General features: G+C 46.0%; 1 protein-coding gene across 6 annotated transcripts in view; it reads right to left on the bottom strand.

Moving 5' to 3' along the window:
- The window catches only part of PPP1R9A (protein phosphatase 1 regulatory subunit 9A), a 262,027-nt gene extending 250,547 nt beyond the window's left edge, over positions 1-11,480 (bottom strand). For 2 of the 6 annotated variants that reach the window (XM_075922342.2, XM_075922338.2), the window contains exons 1-2: positions 10,747-11,480; positions 6,764-8,466 (exon numbers count right to left, since the gene is read on the bottom strand). In XM_075922342.2, coding sequence (XP_075778457.2) covers positions 6,764-8,233 — 1,470 coding nt within the window. In that variant the 5' untranslated portion in view covers positions 8,234-8,466; positions 10,747-11,480. Of the gene's footprint in view, positions 1-6,763; positions 8,467-10,398; positions 10,628-10,746 lie in introns of those variants that run through there. The other 4 variants (XM_075922340.2, XM_075922343.2, XM_075922344.2 and 1 more) reach the window with 4 other exon arrangements.
- Positions 11,481-24,436: the final 12,956 nt, after the last annotated feature.

Here is a 24,436-nt window from a genome sequence, read left to right on the forward strand (position 1 = left end):
CATCAAACACTGCTTATGTTGCTCTTTGCAGCTGGATTCTCGCTGTTTTCTTCTTTTTTGTGGTTGTACCAAATTTAGTTATTTAAATTAGTGAGATTGTATCTATTATTTTACATCCTATAGTACAGCATTTCCCCAAGTATGGGGCAGATCCCAGTGGAGTGCAAAGGACACACTTGGAAGTTAAACAGTCCTTCACTTGGTCCTCATTTTTTTAAGTATTTTTACAAATCTATAGCTTTTTATCCTCAAAATTCTTAAAACAATGACCCAAGTGTAATTTAGCAACATCTACCTGAACCTACTGGGACCCTGAATGCCAATGAGGATAGTTTACAACACTGTCCTTTAAAATATTTCATTACTCATCACAACATGAAGGAAAAGGCAGGAAGTATCATACAGTGAAGGTTGGCATTATGTACTGTCAGTGACCTCTCATTTGAGGTAGTATTTAACACCACATTTCAGGGTTGTGGGTGGAATGGGTTTCAGTTTCCTGAAGAGAAGCTCAGCTGCTTAATAGCAGTTTGAGAAACACTATTACATTTACTTAAATTTTCCTGAAAACTGAACTCAAATTAGGTATGTTGGAGGAAGATGCTGTTAGCAAAGATTAAAATAGGGCATTAAGAAGTCAAATTAACGCTGACTTTTGGACAACTAATTTATGCTCTCCTAAGTAGGGATGTTAAATATCAGGTAATTGAATAGTCAGTCGACTAACCACATGAATTCTTATTGGTTACTCAACTATTCTACAGTCCTCAGAGGTGGCAACACTGTGGCCCCACTCTCGGGGAGCCCCCTGCTACCTTGCACTGCTGCCCCTGTAGTAGAGGCAGCAGAGTGAGGTGCCAGGTGGGAGCCAGTCCATGAGGGAAACCAGTTTAAAAACCAGCTCTCCTTACGGACTGGTTGCCTGCTACCCCATACTGCTGCCTATGATACTCCGCAGGAGGTCCAAGCTCCCTGCAAACAGAAGCTGCTGTGGGGGGAGGGCAGAGGGAGAAGGGAGGCTGCTGTGAAGCAGACTCTTTCTGCAGCAGCCCAGACTGGCCATGGACAGAGGCTAGTCCAGGAGCAGCCCCTATCCGCAGGGGGTCCAGGCTCCCCACAGACAGAGGCTGCTTTGAGGAAGCCTCCCCTGCTCCCCACTGTGCTTTTGCCTCTAATAGAGGAAGCAGCGCAGTGGGCGGCAGGCAGCACCTCGGAGCTGGTGCTGACGGGGGAACTGGCTTTTAAGCCAGTTCCCCCCAGCACCAGCTCCCCCCTCCTCTTGTTGCCACTAATACAGAGGCAGCAAGGATAGAAGGAAATGCATGTAGTCAACAAGATTAACCGATAAGCCTAGTTTTATCAGTTAATCGTATAATCGACATGTTGACATCCCTACTCCTAAGTAAATATGCCTGGAGCAAAATAATATTTAAATTGTCATTACACAGACCAAGCTACAAGAGTATTATCTACATTTTAAAGATGCATAAAGTAACGCACAGAGCAATTACATGACGTACCCAATTTCAACAAAGCAATCATTGACACAATATAGAATTCAAGGGTACATTTATATTATGGCAACTATTGCAGCACAGATGCAGTCTACAACAACAGAAACAGTTTTTCTGTTGGTGTAGAAATGTCATCTCCTCAACAACATTAGCTACATCAACAGAAGCACTCTTCCACTGAAACAGCTGCATCAACACTGCATCATATGTCAGAAAAGCTATGACAATCGGAGCGGTGTGTTTTTTTCATACCTCTGACCAAGGTAGCTCTGCCAATATTACCCTCAAGAGTAGATCAAACCCTGTGACCTTCCCACAGAACGTACTTCTTTCTCAAATGTATACTAAAAGTTCATTGTTGGGCAAGAGATGCTGTCAAGTACTTTTACACAGTCCCTCTTACTGGTTCCCTTATTGCTGCATAGAACAGGCAGGGATGTGAAACAGGCAGAGGATGGAGATGGAAAAATGCTGTGGTAGCCATAAAAACCACAAGTTTCCGTGTTACCTGCAGAGAAGGATTCTCTTTCAACCTTCTCCTCTAACCTGAGCACACCAAGCATAGCAACATGCCCAGGCAGGCTGTGACCAACTACCACTACCGGCTAGCCCAAAGTTGTGCTCTTTGACATCTCTGGATTAGGGATATAGAATTTTGATTAATTGGCTAATCAACTAGTCAATACAAATTGCATCAACTATTCGATTAGTTGATAAGGGCGCCTTTGCTTTTGAAAGCGCTTCAAAGGTGAAAGCACTGTGGGGGGCGCAGGGCCAGTGGGGAACTGCTCAAGTCCCCCGCTGGCCCCATGCTCCCTGCAGTGTTTCAAAGCAGCATCGCTGCACGGAACCCGGGGTCAGCGTTTCAAAATGGCAGACCCCTGACTCCACGCAGCACTGCCACTTTGAAGAACCCCCGCTTTCCCCCCTTGTTGCCTCTTTCTGATAGATGCAGCAAGAGTCGGGGGAAGCGACTGGTCAACTAGTGTGCTGACTATCCGATAAGCATTTACTTATTGGATAGTCGACTAGTCATTCACACACCTACTCTGGGTATGTGTACACTGTAGTTAATAACCTGTGGCTGGCCTGTGCCACCTGATCAGGCTTTTAGGACTCTGGCTGTTCCATTGCAATGTAGACTTCTGGGCTTAGGCTGGAGCCCAGGGTCTGGGTCCCTATAAGGTGGGAATGTCGTAGATCTCAGGCTGCACCTTGAGTGTAGACATCTACACCACAATAAATAGCCCCATAGCCTAAGCATACCCTTTGAGGGAATTGCAGTGTTTGCTACATGGAAGAAGAGAGAATGAGCAAGCAGCATTCACTTTCCAAAACTTTTACTGTAGTTCTCTTAGTGAAAAATTTTCCCACAGGTTCACTTCCTTTTTCACATATGCAAGAGGCTGCACAGATTTTTGGCAGACAGGACAAAAAAAATACTCAGGGTTCTCTTAAACCAATGGGTTTCAAACTATGGATTGTGACCCAGTACTGGGTTGTGAAATATCAGGCACTGGGTCTCGTTGGTGCAGGTGGATCAGGTGATAAGTGGGAGTGCTAAGACAGACTACCTATCTGTCCTGGCACCGCTGACTGCTCAGCAGGCGAGGCTACTAGGTAGGGGAGGGAGGTTGGAGCACACAGAGCTGCATGTACTACCTCTGCCCCAAGCACTAGCTCTGTACTCCCATTGGCTGGGAACATGCTGCTGGATGCTTCTGGGGCACAGCATTGTCTGTGGTGCCAAGAGAGGCAGAAAGCCTGCCTTAGCACTCTCGCTGCACTGTTGACTGGGAGCTGCTCAAGGTAAGCCTCTCCTGCCCCAACACTGACCCCCCACAAAAGCTGGAGTTACCTCCTGTACCCCAAAGCTCTCATCCTCAGCTCCACCCTGGAGCCCACACTCCAGTCAAATTAAGCTGGGTCACAGGCATCAACAATTTTCTTCAACTGGGTCACAAGAAAAAAAAAAAGTTTGAAAACCACCATCTTAAACCATTTTCTCCTCCACAAGTCAGTACAGCTTTCCACAATTTTCCTCTTCTCTGCAGTAAAGGATGCTCAGGGTCAAAATAATTACAACAGTGTTCCTTTTCCTTTGAGTGACAGAAACTTGTCAGGGGATGTTTTACGGTAACAATAATTTATTACAATTAGTAATACAACTGAAATAGTGGAACATAGTTTTTAAGGACAACATGACCCAATTCTGCTCCTACTGAAGAAGTTTTGCTACTGAACTTCAATGGTCTATGCCATATTTCTTCAAAGTCAAGTCAAACTTTATCCTTTTTAATAACAGCTCTCATAACAGAAAGCAGAAATTTCAGGTTATTGAAAACAACTAGCAAAGCCCCACCTTCTCAGACACTCCATACAATACATACAGCTTTGCCACTGATGAAGTGAAAAGGAGTTTAGAGATGTTAAATACAAAAATGGAAAAAACAAAGGATAAAAAGTTTTTTATAAGTGTCAATGTCCCTTTTACCATTTACACACATATGGCTTTTGAGGATTTGTTTTCTTCCTGATCAGCAATTACATAGCAATATATAATATTATTAGAATGTAACTTAAATAAAACTTCTCTTTTATCCCAGGTGTTAGGTGTTTAGAGCTCAGATAACAAGAACATTTTTAAAGCAATCATACTGCTTTCCTCAACTGTATGAGATATTCATTCAGTACCACAGAGGGCTTTATAGCTGTCTAGCTAGAAAGATTTCTAAAACAGGAATGGAAGGAATGAAGAGCATCTAAAAGAAAAAAAATATGACCAGTTAAAAAAATATAAAAAATTAGCCTGTGTCAACTTTGAATATGTCCCTTTGTCACTTTTGCTAAATTGATTACCTGGAATCAGGATAACTGTGATTTGAAGAACAACATTTCCATAATTTGTAGATTTTCCAGGAAACTAAAGAAGTCTTGCCTATTAGAAGTGCCAGGACATAGAAGTACACAATGCTTCCCAAAAACCTTTGTAGTACATTACCCTCTACCACATTTCTAACAAAAGTGTAATTAAAGGGTTTAGTTAAATTATCTGAATGATCTACAGGTGTATAACTTCTTGGGTTTATACTGTTAAAAGTTTTGCTCAAAAGATTAAGTGCAAATAAGGTATTTACAAATCAGATTTCAGTGTTATGTCTTTTAACGTTTTGTTATTAAAGTGATCTTATTCATGGAATGAGGAGTATGAGCTAAAATTTTCTCTTACATATACAAGGTCAGATTCTGCTTGCTCCATTTACAAGTAATTTCCAAATATCAACATGCTTGACAGGGGCATACACTGTAAGTAAGTTTCTTTTAACCACATTATTAAATCCTTTCCATTAAAAAAGTGAACTAAGTTATATAATCCAGTTTTGTTTCTACTGATGTTCTTGTCTGAGATGCAGAAGGTAAACAATAAAATCAATTAAGTCAGTTTCACTTTCAGATTCTTAATGCTGTAATGTTTAGGTTTCAACCATTGTAGAGGAATGTGTATTTGTTTAAAATAAATGATTGCACTGGAATTTTTAAAACAAACACTTTTATGGAAACACTTCTGTTGGTCTTATAATTTTTTACATCTGTACATTTCAGTTTGAGGAAAATTTTAAAACAATGACTAACACTTCACTGAATTCCATGTTTACTGTCACACAGCAATTTCTAGATCATATTTTCTCAGTCCACAAATAAAAAGGACTATTTCTACCTGACAGCCTTGCAAATTTATCCTAGAATGTGAAAATCGAGTTATGTTCTTCCTGACTTCCGCATCACCATCAATACGAATTCATTCTCCCCAAATATGTATTTGCTTAATCTTATTGCTTTCAATGGGGTTCAAAGCTTTAATTGCAGAACCAAATTCTTTCCTCAGTTATATTTGTTCAACCCCTTCAGTACAATTTAATACAGTCTTCCTTTTTATATAATGATTTACAACAGTGAAAGAATAGGCATAAAATGCTCCTTTTCTACTTTGGTAGTGGTCAGCATTCACTTTTCATAACTGTAAATGACTATACAATGGGGAAGGCAATGGAGAAATCAGGCACATCTTCAAAGATACTGAACAGGTGTAACAGTGGACAGAATTTGGTCCAGTAACTGGAATTTAATTAATCAACAAAGTTGTTTACTAGGAGCTAGAACAGAACCCAGCTCACTCAAGAGCAGCTGGAGCCACAGGAATAGGACAAATTGCAAAATGTTTATTTTTGAAACTAAACTAAGTAGTGGTGGTCTCAGAATACAGAGAGGAAGAAGATGAAACCATTTTTACAGTGTCACTTTTCAGAAAATCATCTTACTTTACTCCTCCTCAGCATCAACTGAGTGTTTGGCTCTTTATAGTCTGTCAGGTGTACCAAAGAGCATAGTATTTTTTTCAACATGGAGAAGTGTCCATTAGTAACCATCCTGAGATTATCAAATATGCTTCACTTGCAATCTATGCACAATTCAACCCAGATTCTGAGAGGTAAAATGCTGTTTTAACTAGTCACTGTGTCCACTACTCTTTCCCCAACTTAAAACACTTAAAGCAGTCCACATTTCTAGGTGTTAAACTGTTTTTAAATCAAGTATATTTCAGTGGATTTACCTTTAAATTACCTTTAGAATTTATGTCAATGCACATAAGTCACTAAAGCATGTATACTAATACCTACTTTACTTATGCATGAAGACCGACTGGTGAAGAAGCTAGCAACTAAATATTACTGATGCAGATAAATAAGATGAATGACTCAATACTAGTGAATCACAATTGCTGTTCAACAGCACATTATATTTCATACCATACAGTATTTCACTCCAGTCACTTTAATTCTTCACAGATGTTCTTTAAAGTAAAAACAGCTGTTCATTATTTTTAATTTTTAAAATAATTAAATCTGACGGTCACCAAAAGGACACCTTTTATTTTTCCCCATGCTATTTATAAATTTATGGAGTCCTATAAACTTGAACGGGTACCGTTTGATTATAAAGCCTCGCAAACCAAAACTTATTCTCAATTTCTGCTGGTTTAATCAACCATAAAATAGACTAGAAAATCATCAGAACTCCACTCCATTTAAATTATTTGAAATTATGCTCACTTGAAAACTACAACAACAACAACAACAACATCTCAAGGACCTCTGCAATCTTTTCAGAACCAGATGCGACTGTCAAAAGTCTGCCATGAACAACATTAAGCTCAAATAAGAATTACAGTTGAGGGGTGGGGAATTTACCTTGATTGGAGCACTGCTAAATTTAATTTTTCTGTTTGCTGGAATTTCATCTTCATCTGGCAAGCCAATAATTTCAGAGTATTCCACATCAGGCTCATAATAGTTGTTTTCATCACTGTCATCTTGATCATCCTGTTCCATTCCTGACTCTCCCCAGTCAGAATTATACCTTGATCGCACCCTGTAGACATTATAGTCAGAGTGCATATATACATGTGAACTCTGAAAGGCATTCAAGTCTTCTTGGACTTCCTTTCCACTTGCATCATCATAGTGGGATTCAGTAGCATCTGAAACTGCATCTGCTGCAAAACCACAACTCGCTACCAATGTTCTTGATATTTCTGCAGCTCCAGTGCCAATACAAACACCCTCTGCATTTTCTGACTGTTCTTTCTGTTGTAAAGAAACTTCTAAATCTATTTTTTCCTTAGTCCCGGCACAGGATTCTTCAGGTTTTTCCTTGTTAATTATGCTGGCCAATTCTTGCTTAGTTGTCACACAGGCATCAACAGTTTCATAACTTGCTTCTTTATTCTTCCTTATTTCTTCATTTGTTTTTGATACTGGCAAAGTGCTTTTAGAAGTTTCTTCTCTTATTGTAGAAGACGTATTATTTTGCTGGATGGTCTCAGCAGATACAGAACTTGTAGTTTGTTTCACTGGTGAGGACCAGGCATTAGCATCTTTTAAGGGACTGAATCCATCAAGGTTTGAAACGGTAGAGGGTAGATTTGCAACAGTAGATGACAAGTTTAGTGGGTAATGACCAGTTACAGAGTATTCTTCATTGTTTTCTGACTTTTCTAAAATGACCACATTATGTGAATCAGTGTTTTCAAACACAGCACTGAGCTGACTCACTGTTGGAGAGACAGCCTCTGTCCTTGAGCTAAGACTGTCCAATGAATCAGAACTGCCTCTATTAGACTTTGAGCTACACCACTCATCTTGGAGTTCATTGGAAACTACTCTCTCTTTCTTTGGGGAATAGCGATTGGAATGTCCCACTTCATGAACATTTCGCTCAAACATCTTTCGAGTTTCAGTAAACTTGTAATAGGAAGGGCCATCATGCATAGTATCAAATCTACTAATCCTTTCTGAAACTGAAGACTCTAGTTTTACAACTGAACCATCTGTCTTCTCCACAAATTCTTTGGGTCTAATTCTTCTTTGAGGAGACTGGGGACCACCTTTCCCTCTGGTTTTAGGGATAACTCCAGTGTTCTCACTGGGCTCCATGCCCATCTGCATAAATAGGTTTTTAATCCTGTTGACGTTTGAGCCATATTTCCTCCCCCTGCTCTGCTGAGAGGCCTCTCCTTCCTCTTTTGTTTTTTGGTCTCCATCTGATTTAGGTTTGTCAAAGGTGCTTTTTAATGCCTGGAACTCAGTTCTATAAGCATTCCTGTGAGGAGAGGCACTTCGGAGGGTTGTTCTTTCTCCTGAAGATTCTGTTTTCATCATGTTTATTTCAGGAGTGAAAAACTAATTCACATAGTGACTGATGTACCACTTTCAGTCTTCAATTACAAGTGAGATTCTGGTTGAGAACAAAGTGCCTTTCATGTGGCACTGGTCTCCATCAGGGCCATATTCAGTAGTTGTTCTGTCAGATATTATCTAATTATGTGTAAGCAACCATGACACCAAAACAACAGGCAAGACTGATGGATTTTCAGAATAAATGTAGCTTTAACCTGCAACAAAAAGTACAACATTTAAAGTCAAGTTATGCATTTGTATTTTTTCTCATCTAATCAATAACTTCAATTTTAATAAAAAAAATACAAAAAAACCCACAGGGATTCATCCCTCACACAGCATCAATACCAAAATACACATATATGTATTAAAACTCTAAAGCAGACCCAATTTGTTAAAGATTCAACAGTTAGTGTGAAAAAGTTAGCATGCTCACATAACATTTCTTTCCAAGTACCAATTATTAACATGCCACTATGAAACATGGCAATTTTGTGCTGTTCATATTTATGCTACAAACATATTACAACACAAATAAATTTGTTGCAGTGAAACACAAAATTATAAAGAATAAAATTACAAGGAAAATTATGTTACCAAAGTTTCATTGCAGTCAATTTTTTTTTCACTGAAGATGATAAGGGACAAAATAAAAAGAAATATATAGAAAAAGCTATTTGTATCTGGGTATGAAATATTTCATGCAAACTTGATGATTGTGCTTCCCTGAGCCACTAACATTTGCAGTTCCACCTAGGTTTTCACTGAACTACTCACCAATATGCTTTGAATAGTGTTTCTATTCAATGAATAATCATTCAACAATGAAACAACAGCGCTAAAGAATTTTTAAAAATTGCACCAAAAGGTATAGTTCTGTGTATAAAATGGTGAAGTGAAATTTAATAAGACTTGCCCCTTTCCACTTCTTGTATTATTTTAGAATGACAAAGAACATAGAAACATCTAATGTATTGTAAAACATGGAGATACAGGCTAAAGCGTTAAGTCTTCCCGGTCACATCTGCATGCCCAAAGTCACTAAGCTAAAAAGACTGTTTTAAATATAATAAACTGAACGGAAAGTGATATGATGCACCACAATGAATTTGGAGATTCTCAGTTTGGGCAGGAGATGCTCTGAGTGGTGTTTAAAATAAAGAATGAGACTGGGTCTGATTCCAGCCTGAACATCAGACCCAAGGACTGCAGGGGAACAACATATGACTAACAGAGAGCAAAATCTCACTCATTAGTGTCCTTCTGGTTCCTTTTTTCTCTCTAAGGCTATCATTTACTGCTGCAAGCTCCAAATGCAATGCATGAGTGATGTTGTGCTCCTTACCCAGAGGGAGGAATGCTATACCGCTGCAGTCACACCTAGCACTTTAGAGCAAGAAGATTATGGATCAAGTATCTTACACATCTATTCACCAATCTTTAAGCCTAAGAGGTCATTTTAGACTAAGAAATATTACGTGGCTATTAAGGCACAATCCCCTCATTACCTTACTGATAGAGAACACACTTAAATCTCCAAAGCAAAACCTTCAAACTCAAGCCCAGCCAGCTACCCATGCACAAGCAGCAGTGGGTTGCACACAGCTAAGGCTCTAAAGGCTGTGCAGGGGTACTGAGAGCCACTGAACCAAACTGTAAATCCTGTCTATGATGGAAATCACTTTAATCTCGGGGGTGCTGCAGCACCCCCAATAGTCCTAGTTCCAGCACCTATGCTGCGAATCATTAATTTTGTAAAAAAAAATCCCAATTATAGAAACGCGGGTATAATTAGCAGGGTTTTTTCTTAGCCACTGATCATTTCTCTTTCCCTCCCCCTTTACAGATTCCAGCCGATGTTTGCAATGATCATAATAAAAAGAAAAGGAAAGGCTAAGGTAAGGTAAAAGGATCCTGTCTGGCGACACCGAGCAAACCTGTCTGAAAGGGGAAGTGCTGCGAAGAACCCGTTTCTCCGGACCGAAGGGCGAGCGGATCCCATCCGCGCCGGCTCAGGAGCCACCTTGCGTACGAGCAGCAGCAGCCCTGGCCGACCCAGGGGCAAAGCTCAGTGTCCCGGCGCGGGGGGAAGCAAACAAAAGCGGCACCCCGATCCGCCGCTCCCCAGTGCGCGCCGGACCCCTTACCCGGGCGAGGAGCTGCACGCCGCGCCGGGCTGGCTGCGCGCTCAGAGCCGCAGTTCTCCCAGCCCCCGGCTCCGAGCCGCCCGCGCCAAGGCAGAGCGCGGCTGCCGCCCCCAGCCTGTCAGCGGGCAGCAGCCTCCGACTCCGCTACTCAGCGCCATTGCAGGCAGCGGCGGCTCGGGCGCCGACACGCTCCGCGCACACGGAGCTGGGGGGAGGAAGCTCCCGCGCCCCGCCGCAGCCCCCCCCCCCCCGGCTCCCTGGGGGCCGGGCTTGCGCAACGTCTGCCCCGCGGGGGTGCGCTGCCACCAACCGTCGCCGAGGGCGGGCGGCGGGTGACAGGTGCCTCACCTCCGCGCCGCGCCGCAATGGTTTGTTCCGCCGGGGAGGGGACGAGCCACGCTCCAGCTGCAGTCCGGCCGCACGGCCAGTCCGCGGGGAGGGGCGAGGGCGGGCGCCGGTGACCCTGTTGCAGCCCCCTGGGCGCCTCCAGTAGCCCGGCCGGGCGCGCCGCCTCCGGCCACGAGCTCACCAGCCCCGTCCCCTCCCCCAGGTCTGCGCGCAGGTCACTTCCTCCCGCCGCGCGCGGCCGTTGAGCCGTAGCCATGGCACTCACCCCCGGGCCGGGCCGGTCGTTACACCGGCCACAGGACAGCCGCGCGCCAACCTGCTCCCTGGGGACCTGAGCCACTGGCGCGGGGACTGAGGCGGTTTCCTGAGCGCGGGCCGTGCACCTGCTCTAGGCTCCTGTTGACTCTCCCGCTGGCTCTGCGACCCCGCTGGAAAGGGGGCCCGGCAGCCGCAGGTGAGACTGATGCTCTGACTCCGGCCTCACCCCTGCGGGGGCGCAGACACGGGGCATCCTCCGCAGGCCAGACCGACGCCAGCGGGCCTCTCCTGAGTCAGGCCAGCTCTGCACTTTAAGTTTCACTTGGACAGGAAGCTCCAGGAGAGAGTTTATTGCAGGATCAGGCCTATGAGGATAGGCATGAGGTGGACTCTCCTCCGCCCTCCGTTAATGTATTTAAGTGGCCTTTGAACAACGTGCAAGCAAGTCACAAATGAAAACAAAACAATCTGGAACTACAATATATGTATTTTTGCTGGGTTAAGCAGATAGGTCTACACTGGTTCCTTTTTTTTAAGCACACAAACAGCCCAGATACTGCTGACATTTCTTTGTTAACTAGGTAAATATTGCTAGTGGGCCAACATTCCCCACAATCATTTCCAGGTTTTGCATTGATGATAAGAAAACTTAATTCCAGAGAAGGAAATCCAGCAATATCTCCCAAATAGTTTGGGAAACTGGCACTCCAGAAGATGATTTGTAAATCATACAGCAATTCACAAAGAGTTTACTAGAAGATTTACCTGGCATTCCCCAGATCTTTCAGGGCATGGTGTTGAGGGTGCAGGAGTCAGAGCAGGGCCGGTGGCCACCCACTGCCCTGTGCACCCTACACACCAACATGTCTCTGGGACCAAGCTGGCATATTCCTGGGGCTGGGTTGGCGGGGGCCATACACCCTGCCCTTTGATGTGTTTTCAGGGCTGGGCTTTCTCCACCTGTCTAGCAAAGCACACAATCCAGTGTCACATTCAAGGGCAAAGGGATGAGTTTGAGGCAGGGAGTCACTTACCAGTCCGTGGGCATCCAATGGCTTAGGCAAGGGAAGGCGCTGCCTTCCCAAACCACCAACCTGGCCATGCATGCCCACATTCCACTTCCAGAGCGTCTACTGTAGGCATTCTGGGGGCAGAGTGTTATTGCCATCAGCACCAGGCCAGGAAGGCTGGAACCACTTCCTTCTCTCCCCTAATGCTCCAGGAGCTGGACTGCACACACACTCCCCTTCCCTCTCCACACCTTCCGACCCACCTTGGTGCTCCGGAGTGACTGTGGAGCGCTCAGTGCACTGCCCCACCTCCTCCCCTTCTCAGGGGGTGGGGCCTCAGCAGAGGGGGTGGGACTGGGGACGGGCCAACAGTCCGATGGCCGGCAAAATGGCAAGTCCCAGAACTAATTTGCCACTCTCTTGGTGGTGTGGCTGCTCCCAGTAGTCACTCTACAATATTGCTGTCCCTCTGATCAGCCCTCTCCCTTTCTATGTTATGGAAAACCATCTCATTCCAGGCAGATCCTGGAATTCCTGCCACAACTAAACCCAGGGCTTGGGGCACATGGTAGAGATGTAAAAGGTTAACTGGTTACCAGGTAAGCATTAGCCTTACTGACATGTTTAGCTGGTGTCCGGGCTGTTCTCCACTCTGGACTCCGAGTGCAGAAGATAGGGGCCCACAAGAGACCTTAAATATCTTGCCTCCATAGACTCTGTTTACAAAAATGTCTTAGAGTCACAGATGCACTGGCTCTGAGAAAAAAAAAGCTGCCACCATCAAGTGATTTAAACCCTAAAAAAAGGGGAGGAACACTTGAATTCCTTCCCCTGGGATAGCTCAAGCTCTTTTACCATAAGAGAGCTTGAAAAAACAAAGAGAAAATAAACTGCAGTCTCTGGTAGCTGACCACTCAGTCTTAGGCAGGCAGACATACCCACACAGACAGACTTCCTGTTTCTTTCCAGGACACAAGACTCAAATCATCATCTTAAAAAAAGGTGATTTTATTAACAAAACAAAAAGATATACTTGATAAAGCATATTTAGTTGGTAGGTATTACAGGGTGTGTCAGGGATGCCCCGGCGCCCTGCACACTAGCTGTTGCCGTCCCCAGAGCTTTGAAGCGAGGCACTGCCCCAAGCCCAGCCCCGACTTTGCCGCGCATGCTTGGCGGCTGCCGGAAATGCCGGACAGCCCTTCCAATCCTGGTGAGAGTAAAGGGAAGGTGCCGAGCGTGAAGCTGCGGCCCTCCCTACATCAGACATGGCACCGGCGGGAAGTTCAAAAGGCACGCTGCCAGCATGAGAGAAAAGAGACTTACCCATCTGGAGGGAGCAGCTGGAGGGCGCAGGAGGAAGGTAGGAAGTGGCCCAGGACGTGGCTTATGGATAGCCTGTGGGTTGCTGTGCTGCGGATCACAACCCCACCAACCAGACCAGGGACAAACCCTCTGGTTCTTAGGGCTTTGCGTCAGGGCTCGGAGAGAAGGCAGGCCCGAGCCCCCCTACCTTCCCTTGCTGCTCACCCTACCAATCTTGTACTGAACCTTAAGTACTGGTCACGCTGCAAAGGGTGCCGGCGGACTAGGAACACACGCTGCACTGGCGGTCCCCGCGAATGCAGAACTGATGTTGTTAAGGCCTGGTGGGCTGACCACTGGGGACGGGGGAAGGGTAGGACGGTACACCCCTCTCCAGCAGGGTTACATGTGGTGGAGAATGTGGGTATTGTCCCATCCCTGAGGTGAGGGGTCAAGAAAAAAAAAGGAGTAGGTGTAGATAGATAGATGTGATAATAGATTGATGGTGGGGTGCGGGTGAGGGCCTGGGCGGCCCCAAGAGAGAGACTTATTACTTTATTTAGGAAGGTTTTTCAGAAAGCATTTGGGGTCTCAGATGGAGACCCCCAAGCTGCTAGAATGGATAGCGGAATATAAGAGACAGCACCAACAACAACAGACACAGCTGAATCAAAAACAGTAAAGGCAACTTTTACGGAAGTTATACGAGCAACAACAGATCCAGCAGGAGAGATGGCCGCAGCGGCACCCGGCCGTAGAACCCTTGGCACCTGGACCAGCAGGGCCAATGGAGGCTGGCCCTGGCAGCGGGTACCAGTTACCAATACGTTTAATGAAGATGGGACCAACAGACAATCCAGAGGCGTATCTGGTGATCTTTGAGAGAGTTGCAACCACTGCCTGGTGGCCAGAAGATCAGTGGGCTACCCTCCTGGCCCCCTATCTGTCAGGGCCAGTGCAGTTGGCCTACCGCAGCCTCTCGGTACAGGAGGCCCTCCACTACCACAAGGTCAAAGAGGTGATCCTAGATCAGTTAGGGGTTATGCTGGAGACCTATTGACAGGTTCCTCCAGGAGCGCTACCCTCCCCCCCCGGGCCCGCCCGAGGGCCGTGGCCCAGAAGCTCCAGGAATCCAGCCGACGTTGGTTGGAGCCCGATCAGGAAACCGGGTTGCAGGTGGTGGAGATGGTCTTCCTAGATCAGTTTATATAGATCCTGCCCACTGAGAGGCAGCGATGGGTCCGGCGACACCACCTCACCTCCTCAACAAAGCTGTGGGCTTTATGGCAGACTACCTGGCAGCAGAGGGAATAGAGGAGAAGGGTACATCAAAAAGAGAGACGCCGGCCACACAGAGGGGGATAGCTGGGTTCCAAAAGGGCGGAGAGAATCAAGAGAAAGCCACCACAGGGCTGGGGGGCAGTGGGGGACGACGATTGGCTCCCGTGTGGCCTAGCCCTTCAAGAGAGGACCCCGCAAGAGTGCAAGCTGGCCCGGAAGAGGGTAACCCTACTCTACTGAGTAAGGCAGAGCCCAAGAATATGTGTTTCGAATGCGGTCAAGAGGGCCATTTTAGACGGGACCGCCCCTTTGGGCAAGTGTTAACGGTAACCCAAAGGGAACAACCCGTAGGAGGAGGGAGAATAATTGTAAGGGTCCGCGTGGAGGGCACGCCAGTGGAGGCCCTTGTGGATACGGGCTGTAGCCAAACCATCGTGAGGGCATACTTAGTGAGGCACTTTCAGTCGGCAGGGCTCCCGCTGCGTATGCAATGTGTGCATGGGGAAGTGCCCCGACCACATGGGTCCATCTGGCTGAAGGGAAGGAGGAAACAATTTGCTGAGTGGCCTTAGCCCCAAAGCTCACTTACCCAGTTATATTGGGGTGGGACTAGGGCAGATTTCAGCACATCTGGAGGGACTGGAACAGGAAGGAATTGGAGGGGCAGGCCTGCTTAAACCAAGCAGATTCTGTGGGGACCCAGGAGGACACAGAGAGGGGCTGTGGTGCTCAGCACAGAAGGGGAAAGATAGAAACCAGCCCTACAGGAAGCTTGCACCTGATGGGGTGTTGGACGGGAGAGGCTTCTTCGAAGAACAGTGAGCCGATCCCTCCTCACAAAGGGCCTGGGAATATGCATCCGATGGAAAGAGGGACCGAACAGAGATGCAGGCACGAGGGCCTCATTTCAAGGTACACGCTGAAAGGCTGTATGGGTGGTGGACAGCCCCGGGGAAAGGGGAGAGACAAGGCAGTTATTAGTTCTGGCACACCATCAGAGGGTGCTGGTAGAGTTAGCCCATGATAACCTGTGGGCCGGACACTTGGGTCAAGACAACACACTGCAGCAGGTCCGTCAGAGATTTTATTGGCCCGGCATACATAAAGAAGTAAAGAACTTCTGTAAGACATGCCCTGCCTTCCAGTGGACGGGTTCAGAGGTGGTACCCAAGGCCCCTTTTGTACCTTTGCCCGTGGTGGGGGTACCCTTTGAACGGATTGCCTTAGATATAGTTGGCCCCCTGGAAAAATCATAAGGGGGTCACCAATATATAATGGTAGTTTTGGATTATACCACCTGCTACCCTGAGGCCATCCCTTTGCGAAACATCACAGCCCCAACCTTAGCCACCAAGCTGATGAAGATCTCTCGAGGGGGAATCCTTCGAGAGGTCTTGACCAACCAGGGTGCAAATGTGACGTCTTGATTAATGGCAGAATTGTGCTGCCTATTAAATATTAAGACTTTAAAGATGTCTGTATACCACCCCCAGACAGATGGACTGGTAGAACATGTTAATAGAACGTTAAAATCAGTGCTCCGTTGATTCGTAGCAGATGATTCAAAAGATTGGAATAGGTTACTTCCCACATTGTTTTTCACCGTCAGAAAAGTCCCACAGGCCTCCACCAGGTTCTCCCCTTTTGTGACTAAATACACTTTTTCCCTTTACTCATGATCTGCACTGATCCATACCTCAAGGCCCAGTTCACTCACATGTCCAATATTTCTTATAGGCATGATAGTTCTGATTACTGCATCAGCTCTGTCCAGCCCTTAACTTAGAAGATAAAAAGGAAAAGCAGACCAGGTATCTATATTCAATTCTAATTTCAGCACTGTATCCTATTGGTTCTTCTGGCCCCGTTCCAACACATTTGCTAGCTATCTGAGTTTAACCCTTTAGTCACCGAGTGCTGGTCAGCACTCCTCTTATCCATCATACCTGGTAACTAGTTAATTGCAGGGTTGGGTCTGGTCAGGCTGGAGCAACTTCCAGCATCATCATAAATAGAGGCACAACTTAAATGTATACCCCAAATTTAAAAACACAGTAAGAGAACCAAAAAAGTGCCACCGTGGCTTAACAACCAGGTAAAAGAAGTAGACACAGATAAAAAGATATCTTTTAAAAAGTGGAAATCAAATCTTAGTGAGGAAAATACAAAGGACTATAGACGCTGTCAAATTAAGTGTAAAAATATAATAAGAAAAGCCAAAAAGGAGTTTGAAGAACAGCTAATCCAAAACTCAAAAAGTAAAAGTACAGTAAAACTCCGTTAGTCCGGCATCCAATGCTCCGGGACTCCTGATGGTCCGGCACCATCAGGAACCCGGAAGTGCTGGGGCAGCCGGACAGGCTTCCCCCATTCAGCTGCTGCTGAAACTGACCAGCAGCTGAATCGGGGAAGCGGGGAGCAGAGCAGCGGGGGTGCTGCTGGGTTGGTTCGGTAGCGCTGCCCCTCGGGGCTGCGGGACCAACCCGGCAGCACCCCAGCTGCTCTTGGGGACGACTGGGGCAGAGCAGCTAGAGTGCTGTCGTGTTGGTTCCGCAGCGCCAAAGGACGGCGCTGCGGAACCAACCCGGCAGGACCCCAGCTGCTCTGCCCCAGGGTTCCCTGATTCAGCTGCTGCTGAAACAGATCAGCGGTTGATTCCAGGAAGCCCGGGGCAGAGCAGCTCTGCCCGGGGCTTCCTGGAATCAGCCGCTGATCTGTTTCAGCAGCGGCTGACTTGGGGACCCGTGGGGCAGAGCAGCTGGGGTGCTGCCGGGTTGGTCCCACAGCGCTGAGAGGTGGCGCTACGGGACCAACCCGGCAGCACCCCAGGCCGCTGCTGAAACTGACCAGCAGCGTCAGTTTCACCAGCAGGCTGAATCTGGACGCCTGGGGCAGAGCAGCTGGGGCGCTGCCCGGTTGGTCTTGTAGTGCCGCCCCTCTGCCCGGGGCTTCCTGGAATCAACCGCTGATCTGTTTCAGCAGCGGCTGAATTGGGGACCCCTCGGGCAGAGCAGCTGGGGTCCTGCCGGGTTGGTTCCGCAGCGCTGTCCTTTGGCGCTGCGGGACCAACCCGGCAGCACTCCAGCTGCTCTGCCCCAGGCGTCCCCAAGAGCAGTTGGAGTGCTGCTGGGTTGGTGCCGTAGCGCCGCCCCTCGGCGCTGCGGGACCAACCCGGCAGCTCCCCAGCTGCTCTATTGCAGGCATCCCCGATTCAGCTGCTGCTGAAATTGACCAGCAGCGGCTGAATCAGGGACTCCTGGGGCAGAGCCTGACTATCATAAGGGGGGGCTATGAGGGGTCTGGGTGGCATCCCCTCCCACCCCACTCCAGACCCCTCATAGCCCCCCCTTCTGATAGTCCGGCATATCTGATAATCCGGCACCCCCTGGGTCCTAAAGGTGCTGGATTATCGGAAGTTTACTGTAAAATGTTTTTTAAGTACATCAGAAGCAGGAAGCCAGCTAAACAACCAGTGGGGCTCTTAGATGATCGAGATGCTAAAGGAGCACTCAAAGATGATAAAGTCATAGCGGAGAAGCTAAATGAATTCTTTGCTTTGGTCTTCATGGCTGAGGATATTGGGGAGATTCCCAAACCTGAGTCATTCTTTTTATCTGATAAATATGAGGAATTGTTCCAGATTGAGGTGGTGTTAGAAAAGGTTTTGAAATGAATTGATAAACTTAACAGCAACACATCACTGGGACCAAATGACATTCACCCAAGAGTTCTAAAAGAATTCAAATGGGAAATTACAGAACTATTAACTGTGGTTTGTAACCTATCCTTTAAATCGGCTTCTGTACTTAATGAATAGAAGATAGCTAACGTGATGCCAATATTTAAAAAGGGCTCAAGAGGTGATCCTGGCAATTACAGACAAGTAAGTTTAACGTCAGTATCGGGCAAATTAGTTGAAACTATAGTGAAGAATAAAATTGTCAGACACGTGGATGTATATAATTTGTTGGGGGAAAGTCAACATGATTTCTGTAAAGGGAAATCAGCCTTACAAATCTGCTAGAGTCCTTTGAGGGGATCAACAAGCAAGGGGGCAAGGGGAATCCAGTGGATATAGTATACTTAGATTTCCAGAAAGGTTTTGACAAAGTCCCTCACCAAAGGCTCTTAAGTAAAGTAAATTGTCATGAGATAAGAGGGAAGGTCCTTTCATGGACTGATAACTGGTTAAAAGACAGGAAATAAAGGGTAGGAAGAAATGGTAAGTTTTCCAAGTGGAGAGAGGTAATTAGTGGGGTCCCTTAAAGTTCTGACCTGGGACTCATCCTATTCAACTTATTTAGAAATGATCTAGAGAAAGGGGTAAACAGTAAGGTGGCAAAATTCACAGATGATACCAAACTGCTCAAGGTAGTTAAGACCAAAGCAGACTGTGAAGAGCTTCAAAAAGATCTCACCAAACTAAGTGATTAGGCAACAAAATGGCAAAATTATCAATTAATGTTAATAATTGTAAAATAATGCACACTGGAATAAATAATCCCAACTATATATACAATATGATGGGGACTACTCAGGCGAAAGATCTTGGAGTCATTGTGAATAGTTCTCTGAAAACATCCACTCAGTGTGCAGTGGCAGTCAAAAAATCAAATAGAACGTTAGAAGTCATTAAAAAAGGGATAGAGAATAAGATAGAAAACATCTTATTGCCTCTATATAAAACCATGCTACACCCACATCTTGAATACTGCATAGAGCTTAGGGATGTTAAACGAGTCAACTATCCTTTTGCTTTTGGTTATTGGATAGCCTTTGGACTAGTGGACTAGTCGATATCCCCGTCCCCTCTTGCTGCCTAGCTGACCCCGAGCTCCATGGCTTTGAAATGTACAAGAGCCCCCGCTGGGACTCTTGTGCATTTCAAAGCAGGCAAGCCACATGCAGCCCAGAGTCAGCGGGACTTCCCACTGGTCAGGGCTGTACACGGAGTTCTGCATTCCTCCTTTGAAATGTACAAGAGCCCCAGCAAAGGAGGAATGCGGAAGTCAATAGGTGGAAGTGCCTATTGGCTAGTCGATGGAAAGGCGACTAGTCAATTAACCGCATTTTAACATCCTTAGTACAGATGTGGTCACCTCATCTCAAAAAAGATATAGGTTCAGAAAAGGGCAAGAACAATTATTAGGGGTTTGGAAATGGTCCTGTATGAAGAGAGATTTAAAAGACTTGGACTTTTCAGCTTAGAAAAGAGGAGACTAAGGGGGGGATATGATAGAGGTCTATAAAATCATGTCTGGTGTGGAAAAAGTGAATAAGGAAAAGTTATTTACTTATTCTCACAATAAAAGAACTAGGGGTCACCAAATGAAATTAATAAGCAGCAGGTTTAAAACAAACAAAAGGAAGTTTTTCTTCACTCAGCGCACAGTCAACCTGTGGATCTCCTTGCCAGAGGTTGCAGTGAAGGCTAGAACTTTAACAGGATTCAAAAATGAGCTAGATAGAGTAATGGAGGTTAGGTCCATCAATGGCTGCTAGCCAGGATGGATAGAAATGGTATCCCTAGTCTCTGTTTCTCTGGAGGTGGGTGACGGGAGGGATCATGTGAGGATTACCTGTTGTGATCCCTCCCTCTGGGGCATCTGGTATTGGCCACTGTCGGCAGACAGGATACTGGGTTAGATTGACCTTTGGTCTGACCCAGTATGGTCGTTCTTATGTTCTTATACAGAGCTGGCAGAACTCCTGCCTAGAGCAGTCTCCGCCATGGGACCCCAGGAGCTCTTCATCTGCCCTCCATGGTTAATCAGTTAAATGATTAAAATTATATTTTTAACCTGTGAACTTTTTTCATGGGTATTTATTTTCTTAGCAAGGGGTTGTGTGTGGAGGGGTGCAGGAGTCAGGGGCGGGAGGTGTGATGAGAGGTGCAGCAATCAGGACACTATTTTAGGGAGGGCAGAGGGCTGAAGCTCCTCCCACCCCCCAAGTATCGTAACTGGGTGCTATTTGCTGTTCTCCTTCATGTTACTACCAGGGAGCAAGAGGAAAGGTCACAGTTTGCCTCACTTTCTTCTCTGCCCCCTCCCCTCACCAGCCAGGAGAGGAATGCAGACAAGCTGTATACTTTCCTCTCACTCTCTGGAAGTGACAGGAGAAGACGAGCAAACACCTCCTGCTGACCACTGGGCGAATTAGCTCAGTTGAGTACACTGCCTTTCAGTAGGTGTCTCACCTACTGTCACTAACATCTTCACCTTCTTTGGGGTCTGGATCCATGTGGATGGTCACATTCTCTTCAGTGCACAACTCTCCAGCTGTGCCTCCAACTCCGTTCTCCTCTTTCGGGAGATCAGGCAGTCGTTCACCTGGCCTCACACCAGAGTGGTGAATTGCAGCCCCTAGTCTAGTCCTTCCCTCAGGACCAAACTGTAGTTCTTTGGCTGGCTACTCTCTTTGGCAGCTCATGAGGCAAAGATGGGGGGCAGGGCCTCCTGCTTCTCTCGGCCACAGCCCAGGGACCCTATAGCTGGAAGCCTATAACTGCTTGTCTGTCCTCTCTGTCATTGCCTCCTTTCCCTGGGCCACTTCCTCATATTCCCAGAACCTACTTTGCCCTATATCAGGGTTTCAGTCTTGCAGCTAATCAGACTGACGCTCTCCTTGCTCCTCTGACCCTGCCCTGCCCTGCTCTGCTCTGCTCTGCCACAACACTTCTCCTTTCAAGCAGACAGTTCTCCTCCCTCAAACTCCAAAGGGAAACTGAACTCCTGTCTGTCTTGCAGCCCTTCTTATAAGTACCAACTTTGCTCTGATTGGCTGCCTTTAAGCCATCCTCTTGTTGGCTTCCAATAAGCCTTTTCCCCATTGGCTGGGCTCCCTTCCAGACAGCAAAACATTTCTGTGCTAGAATTCTCTTTCTAGCAGCATGCAGAGAGGTGGAATAGAGTATGACAAGTGGAGCTATATACTAAAAGGATCCAATGCTGAAGATCCAGTCTAAGGAGCATATAATAAATACTGCTACAGTTCAGAGGAGCCATGTAATAACTTCTTCCCAGACTGCTAAGTTAAAGATTCAATCCTCCATGTAAGTCCATGGCATAGAACCTAAAAGGGTTGTAATACATCTTTAAATAGATATTTAGAAATACTGCACAGATTTTAAACAGTTAAAATTAAATCAAATCTTGTCCTAAACTACTTGACATTGCCATTGTAAATACAGGCAGTCCTCGGGTTACGTACAAGATAGGGACTGTAGGTTTGTTCTTAAGTTGAATTTGTATGTAAGTCGGAACTGGTACATATTGTAGGGGAAACTCTAGCCAAAGATTTCTCCAGAGCTCAGTTTTATTCTACCACACCTGACTTCCCTCAGTCCTTTATTCTCAAGCTGAGGTGTCTGCTGAGAAAAGCTGCTCCGCGTCTCCCTGGTCTGCTGGGGGAAGCAGCTAGTGCGGAGTTGCCTCACCCGGTTTGTAAGTAGGGATCCGATGTAAGTCGGATCCATGTAACCTGGGGACTGCCTGTATTAGTATCAGTTTGGAGAAAAGGAGAACTCTTTGCAAATAAAACCACAAAAATAGTTAGAAAACCACTTACCCTCCATAGAGAGTATTTCTTTAACAGAATTGGAAGTCTCCTTTATATGGACCCAACAGAGCATAATGCTGAATAGAAATTTTAAACAGGAATGTAAATGCCTTATTTACTTCATGAATACAGAACAAGCATGCAGAGCAGCTAGAAAACAATTTAGCTGTAAGAGAGAGAAATCCAAGGGAGATTTAAAATTCATATTTTATGGTACTGAGAACTGAAATCAGAAACACTTTAACAAGAGATGAAACATGACTGAAGTGAATTAAAATTTTAAGGAGATTAAATATTGTATTCAATTTAAAATTTTCTACCTGTTATGAGAATTGCATAGAGATGTTAAGATGCAGTTAATTGGCTAACTGAATAGTCAATAAAATTTTTATCAGCTACTCAATTAGTGGATAAGGGAAGGCAGTCTGGCTTAGTCCCGGTTTGCACCATGTCCAGGACCTATTCCCACTGTGGCTCTGCATTTTAAATGTAGTAAGATCCAGGCTGCCTGCCCACCTGGCTCTTAGTACATTTAAACTGCAGAGCTGCAGCAGGAATATGTCCTGAACCTGGAACAAACTGGGATTGAGCCAAGCTGCCTGCCCAGCTAGAGCAGCCTCTGTCCGCAGGTAGCCCAGACCACTGTGGACAGAGTCTACTTTGCAGCAGCAGCCCCTGTCCATGGGGGTCCCAGCAGACAGGGTCAGCTGCCAGAGCAGCTTCTGTCTGTGGTCAGCCTGGGCCACCATGGACAGGGGCTGTTTCACAGCATCTTCCCCTGCCCGACCCAGTCCCTGCACTGCTGTCTCTGATAAAGGTAGCAGCTGCGGGATGGGGGGCGGAGGGGAGGTGACAGGCAGCACCCTGGAGATGGTGCTGGGGGGGAGCTAGCTTTTAAGACGGCTCCACCCAGCACTGGCTCCTGATTTCTCCCCCACCTTTTGCCTCTGATACAGAAGCAGCAAATGGGGGTGGGAAGCAAGTAGTCAACTAGATTAACTAATAAGCCTAAATTTATCACTGTTCATTTACATCCCTAATACTACACATCCACTGCTATAAACATCAGATTCAAAATTGTTTGTAATTGGATTTTAGTATGTAAAACTTTGGTTTTTATTCTTCCATCACAAATGTATGTAACTTTTTTATATGTAACTAATATATCACACTAATGTTACATTATTCTGCCAAGTAGTTATACAAAACTATATATACTTCTACAGAGTGTATCTTGAAAGAGTCAGTAGTAAATCAAAGGGATCTTGTTTCTTACAAATTGATGAGATGAGCACACACACAAGAAGCCAGGAACTTCCAGATGGGGAGAGGGAGAAGTATGTGTTTGTGTTGCACTCTTTAAGTAAATAACATGAAACTGATGATTTGATTTTCATAGTGTTGGTGATAAGCACTGAAGGTAGGTTTCATGAAAGTACTTAAGCATGTAAACTCCACACTTAGGCTGTGTCTAGACTACATGCCTCTGTCGTCAAAGGCATGTAGATTAGACACATAGGCAAAGGCAAATGAAGCCGCAATTTAAATGATCGCGGCTTCATTTACATTTACATGGCTGCCACGCTGAGCCGACAAACAGCTGATCAGCTGTTTGTCCGCTCAGCGCGATAGTCTGGACGCTCCCCTGCCGACAACAAAGCCCTTTGTCGGCAGCCCCGTTATTCCTCGTGGGATGAGGTTTACCGGGGCTGCCGACAAAGGGCTTTGATGTTGGCAGGGGAGGGTCCAGACTAGCGCGCTGAGCGGACAAACTGGTGATCAGCTGTTTGTCGGCTCAGCGCGGCAGCCATGTAAATGTAAATGAAGCCGCGATCATTTAAATCGCGGCTTCATTTGCCTTTGCCAAAAAAACAAATCTACATGCCTCTGCCGACAGAGGCATGTAGTCTAGACGTACGTCTAGACTATATGGCTTTGTTGACGGAGCCATGTAAAATAGTTTACTCAGCATAGTCAAAGAAGCGGGGATTTAAATAATCTCTGCTTCATTAAAATAAAAATGGCCACCACGCTGTGCTGATGATCAGCTGATCCGGCACAGCGCGGCAGTCTAGACGCAGCACGGTCAACAAAGGCTTCTCTTGTCGACCGTGCCATGTCAGCTGATCATCGGCACAGCACGGTGGCCATTTTTATTTTAATGAAGTGGGGATTATTTAAATCCCCACTTCTTTGACTATGCCGAGTAAACTACTTTACAAGGCTCCGTCGACAGAGCCATGTAGTCTATACGCACCCCTACATGTATAAAGTCC

This window comes from Pelodiscus sinensis, chromosome 2 (genome assembly GCF_052426305.1).
Source record: "Pelodiscus sinensis isolate ZL-2025 chromosome 2, ASM5242630v1, whole genome shotgun sequence".
Lineage (NCBI taxonomy): Eukaryota > Metazoa > Chordata > Testudines > Trionychidae > Pelodiscus > Pelodiscus sinensis.